General features: G+C 50.4%; 1 protein-coding gene across 1 annotated transcript in view; it reads left to right on the plus strand.

Annotated features, from left to right (window-relative positions):
* Nucleotides 1–5,715, plus strand: part of CABLES1 (Cdk5 and Abl enzyme substrate 1) — a gene marked incomplete at its 5' end in the record, with an annotated part of 98,388 nt that overhangs the window by 39,254 nt on the left and 53,419 nt on the right. The window contains one exon of the mRNA XM_004703066.2: nucleotides 775–846. Coding sequence (XP_004703123.1) covers nucleotides 775–846 — 72 coding nt within the window. The remainder of the gene's footprint in view (nucleotides 1–774; nucleotides 847–5,715) is intronic.

A 5,715-nucleotide genomic window follows, 5' to 3' on the forward strand; every position in this document is an offset into this window, starting at 1 on the left:
CTAGCCTCTCCTTGGGGGCTGCTGTTCTACTCCCATAAGGAATTGGTCTCGGATCCCGACTGGGACAGTTCTAGCCTCTCCTCGGGGGCTGCTGTGAGCGAGTCAGCAGTGACTGGATTGGCAGTGAGTTTGGTTGGAACACATGGCTGGAACTGCCTCTTTGGTGACGCGTGCCCTGTTAGCTGGTGTGGATGATTTCCTGCGTCATATACCCCATCGGGCGGCACGTTCCCCACCCCTGCCTTAGAGCAGTGTTCGGTGTTTCCTCTGTCGGTGTGCACAATGGCTTTACACTGAAAGTGAAAGTCCCGATAGCCCCGATAGGCCAGGCCCTCAGTCCGTGTTGACTGAGCAGTATTGTTGGGTGTACGACGGCTGGGCTTGGCGGGCGCTTTGAATGATGCCTTCACCGCCCAGGTTATCAACTCCAACTGGGAACTTACAAGCGTGTGAAACTTTCTCAGTCTTCCTCTGTCGTGGCTGTTATTTTTGGTGGCTCTCGTTCCTGCACGGAACTCTTAGGTGGTTGGGTGGTGGGGTGGGGGGTGTTGGGTGAGATTTGAGCATGAAAAGTGTCAGTAATTCCCTCATCACCTCAAAAAGGTGATAACTACCAGATAGAAGGGGCTGTGTTGTCCGACCAGGCAGCTTTTGGCTGCCTATTGGTTTAAATGGACTTCACGTTTCAAAGCCGCTTGGAATCTGCAGAAATGTGTGATAAGTTGTAAATGCACCTTTAACTCGTCGTGGTCTGTTTTTGCCCTTTCTCTACAGACGTCGCCTCATCTCCCAGAGGTCGTCCTTGGAGACGCTGGAGGACATTGAAGAGAACGCCCCTCTACGGAGGTAAGTGTTCCCTGTTGCATTTACGAATGTGCAGGTGGCGTGCCATACGGGGTGGTGGCCACAGTCTGATTAAGAAAGAAGTTCTTGATGTGCAGGATTAAGCTGCTCCCAGGGGACCGTGGCTCATACGCCTAGTTTAGAACCCCAGCTCTGAGCATCTTTAGGAATGGAAACCTAGTCACTCTGTATTATTAATTGCTATTGTTGGCTACCATTGAGTCAGATCTCGACGGATGGCCACTCCGTGCCCAGTAAGGAATTCACAGGGGCACAGGGTCGCTGTGAGTTGGCATCAACTTCAGGGCAGTGAGGGTGGTCCCCCCCACCCCCTGCACCCTCCCCTCCCTACCTGGTTTTCTCTTTTTATTGCCCTGTTTTGAAAGCTGCCAGCTCAGGACAGAAGAGGCCCTTGTATTCTCAGCTCTCTCCCCAGAAACAGGCTTGTCATTAGACTTCTCTGTCGGCGTCAGGGACACCAGTACTTAGGAGCTGGCCACGAGGACTCTCGGAGCTCGCTGCAGAGCCAGTGTGCCCAGGGCCTTTGAGTTTGTTGTGTCTGAGCAGACTCCTAGCCCGTTCCCTCTCAGGTTAGGGACCTGCTGGCAGGGCAGCTTTCTGGTGACATAATTGCTGAGCTAGTCACTGTCTCCACCTGGCAGATGTTCCCCCTCCGCCTTGGGGCTCTCCTGACCCTCATTTGCACCACCAGCCGGCCAGCCCTTCCTCGAGTGGAGAAAAACACAATCACCTACGTGATCTCCTGGAATCCTCACCTGGGGTGGGGTGGGGGGCTGCTTCCTGCTGCAGAAGGGGCTGAGAGTGGGAAGGCGGTGGCTCTCCTGGTGTGTGGGCAAGCAGCTGTGAGTAGGGCCCTCTGAGCCCTCTGTGCCCAGTGCCTTTGTATCAGCTCTTCTGCAGCCCACACACTGAGGCTGCCCGTGAGGACGCAGGCTCCGCTCCTTCTTTGAGTCTAGGCAGGGCTGACATGGAAGGTGGAGTCTGGGGAGAGAAGTTGTGCTTTGGCTGGAGCTCAGTCCTAGGTCAGATAGGTGTTGCCCACAGGCTGCAGCACCAGGGGAATGGGGAGCTGAAGCAACCGTCCTCGTCCTAGAAAACAGTCCTTTGGGCAGCCTGACTGGGGGCATGGGCGGGGCGGGACACCTAAGTTTCATCACTGACATTATTCCAAAGAGAAAGACCATCCCAGACAGCGACATGTCCGCCGTTGACGACGTCCCACGTGTATTTTGAGAACATATGCATTCAGTGTTCCGGTTCCTGTCTTCTGTGCAGGAGACTCAGGGTCAGCTTCCGCCTGCCTACCCAGGGAGGTATGCACCTAGGTTGTAGCAGACCTTGCAGCCTAAGGAAGGCCTGGCAATCCACTTCCTAAACTTGGCCAGTGAGACCGCAATGGGCCAGGGGAGAGGGAACGCGGGTGTTAACGTCGTGAGAGGGAGGGTGCTGTCTAATGAGAGAGGGGTGAGGCCAGGCAAGCTAGTAGGAGGGTTGATATGTTGTTGAAATTATAGAGTAAAAATATGATGATCTGATATATAAATCATAAATTTTAAAGTTGGTTTTTTTAAGCACCCTATGAATCATAACCTTCTAAGTCACTACCAGTCATGAGGACTGAGTTCCTGGGGTTAAGAGTCGGGGGCTGACTCAATGGCAGATAACCACAGCAGCATACACCCCCTGGGACCACTTAGTGGGGGGGGGGGGGGCAGCCAGCATGGATGTGCTGATGGCATGGCTTGGGTCTTGACCCAAACTCACTGGCATCGAGTCAATTCTGACTCACAGTGACCAAGAGCCCTTGTGCCTTAAAGGGTTACATTTGGGACTACTAATCAGAAGGTCACTAGTTCGAAACCACCAGCCGCTCCTCAGAAGAAAGAGGAGGCTTTCTACTCCTGTAAAGAGTTACAGTCTTGGTAACCCACAGGGGCGGTTCTATCCTGTCCTATAGGGTTGCTATGGCAATGGGTTGGGCACAAGTGTTGTATTAGTCACTGTTCAATGTTGGGAGCAGACTTTCTCCCTGCTCTGCCAGTCAGTTGGCAGGAGTCAGACAAACAGTTGCATTAAAAATCAAAATAGGGAGTTGGCTTGGATCCAGAGTAACCAGTTCAGGTTCTCTGCCGGCAGCATGTGGCTTTGGTATTAGAGCAGGTAAGGTCATGTTCTGACTAATTCTCTCCCTCATCCCTGCCACAAACAGGAAAGTCAATAAATAAAACTCAAAAGCCCTAGGTGTGTCAAGAGGCTGCTAGAAGCCAGTCATTTGAGCAGTGCAGTAACTGAGCAGGAGGAAAGCAGGTGAGCAGAGTACAGGCTAGGAAATGCTATTCCCACCTCGGGGAATCCACAACAGGCCTTTTGCGCGCAGAAAGCAGGTACTTGTCTTTCGGAGGCAGGTAAGGAGTGGCCCAAGCTGTTTTTCTGATTAGTGAGGGTCCTGTGATCTCTGTGGCCCAGACTGGTCTCTGCCTCTCCATTTCTAAACTGATGATCCGAGTGAATGGCATATAAAAGTTTCAGCTCTCTTGTGATGAATTCATCCAAATCATACTTACAACCCCAAAATACCCAGCAACCTACAAAGCACAATCAAAGTAATGGCTACCAAGAGATGAAATGGTCCAGTCAAAGCACAAGCACGTTGGTCCAAGAGCAAAGGGCATGGTAGATGGTGTTTTGAGATGTTCAAGGCATTTTGCTTGTTGACATTCTGGAGAGACAAAGAAGGATAACACCTGCTTTTAGGTGAGTGTTTTTAAGGCAGTCAAAGCTTTAGCAGATAAACACCTGGAAAAGCTTCCCCCGAGTCCTTCTTCCCAGAAATGCCCCTACTCACTCTCAAACCAGGGACATTTGGTCAGATTTCTATGGGAAATCATTAGGCATCCTTATTTACAGCCCTGCTTTGGCTCGTTTGAACTCTTTTTAAGAAGCCCTGGTGTAGTGGTTATGGTTTGGGCTTCTAACCACAAGATCGGCATTTCAAAACCACCAGCCAGCTCCGAGGGAGAAAGATGAACGAGACTTTCTGTTCTCCTAAGGAGTTAGTCTCAAATACTCACAGGGACAGTTCCACCCTGTCCTGTGAAGTCACTATGAGTCAGCGTCGACTCAGTGGCAGCGAGTGGGATTTCTTTTGGTTTCTAAATCTTAAAAACAACTTTTAAGGCCACCCATTTCTCTTGGATTCATAATATAAGAGAGATTGCATTGCGTGCATAAGTGCCCAGGACCCTCTTTAGACATGGACTAGATGGCTGCTATCATTCCTTATGCAAGTGCCTTAGCGTTGATTGAGTTTATATCTCTATTTTTTATTTTCAGCTTTTCATTCCATTTTCCACACACTTTTTGAAGTCTCCCTCATATTTATTTAGAAACATATTGTTGCTAGGGAATGAAATGAGCGTGATAAGGGGGGAGGATATTAGTTTGGGAATTCTTGCCCGAACTCTTCTACTCACTAGTTAGGTAGCCGTGGAATGTTCACTTAGCCTCTCTGCGTCCTTGGCTCGCCCGTCTGTAAAATGGGAAAGCCTGAATTGATCTCTGGAGTCCTTTCCAGCTCTGTGATTCTGCCAAATGGAAGTTCCAATAATGACACTTACGTGTTTTGGGAAGTGTGGGGGTGGAAGGCGATCAGCCAAACTTGCTTTTAAACTGAGCGCTTTGAACCAGTGTCTCCAAGGCATCTATTAAAAACCTTTTGCATAATTAAGTATGCCCTGTAATCTGTGCTGAAGCCACTCGGAGGCAGTGGGTTTGGTTGGGTAATCAGTGCTAACAAGGAAAAGCTAATCTTTCATTAAATTAGTTTTTAATTTGATTCCATCCTAATTTAATTTTGCATCACTTAGCATGTATGTTTGCAAATGCATATTTACACATCACTGCAGGAGGCTTTGAGATTAATTTGTTCTTTGCTTACCCTGCCACAACCTGAGCACTCAATATCCCGGTTTCCTTGGCGATTGTTGCTAACATCATAATGTTCTTAGAGCAGTTCTGAGATTCCCCAGAGGTTTTATTTCAATGCTGGGGAGAAAAACACACAAAACCGCCAACAACTTACTGACTGAAGGGGTAGGGTGTGCACTTATGAAATCGAGGGCCCATACGAAAATAAAGGACCTTTGTTAGATTCCTTTTGAAGGGCGGGCGTTACTCTCGCACATCGTGGTTAGCTGGTTGGTTGGTTTTCCCGGCACCCAGCCTGCAATTCAGTAATTGAGCCTGCTTAGACTGGGGGGTTTTGCACTGCCCTGGATCTAAGGAGTTAGGACGTCGCAGTGTCCACTAAACCTGTGGCTGGTCCAAGTGCGGCAGAGGGGGTCAGCCCTGGGTGTTCCCCCTATCTGGGTGAATCGCAGCTGGCGGCTGCAGCTGTTAAAGTGATTACTGCCTCGACTGGACTCCTTCCCCGCTGGCACGGACACCTGTGGTCCTCTAGCCGGAGGACCCAGACCCAGCAGGAAGCAGAGGCACTTCCAGCTGAGGGCAACACCAGCTCTTTCGGAAGTGCCAGGAGGCGGCGAGTGTCTGAAGGTTGTCCCTTCCGCTTTCTGGGGAAAGTGCCAGAGTTTGCCAAGGCAGCAGTGTCTGTGGGTCCCTGACCTGCTCGCAGCCTAGGTCTTGGCCCACTCCACTCAGATGGGCTGCCCCCCAGAAGTTCTGCTCTGTGGGAGGTCACGAGGATGAGGGTCAGAGGCTACTCCTGAACACTCAGTTCTGTCTAGAAACCACACAGGTAGACTTTCACACTCCCAGAGAGGTTTTGTGCGCTAACTAGAAACTTCAGCTGTGTGTGTGTGTGTGTGTGTGTGTGTGTGTGTGTGTGTGTGT

The sequence above is a fragment of the Echinops telfairi genome, unplaced genomic scaffold (assembly GCF_000313985.2).
Source record: "Echinops telfairi isolate 266 unplaced genomic scaffold, ASM31398v2 ScPeMD7_7400;HRSCAF=8409, whole genome shotgun sequence".
Classification (NCBI taxonomy): Eukaryota; Metazoa; Chordata; class Mammalia; order Afrosoricida; family Tenrecidae; genus Echinops; species Echinops telfairi.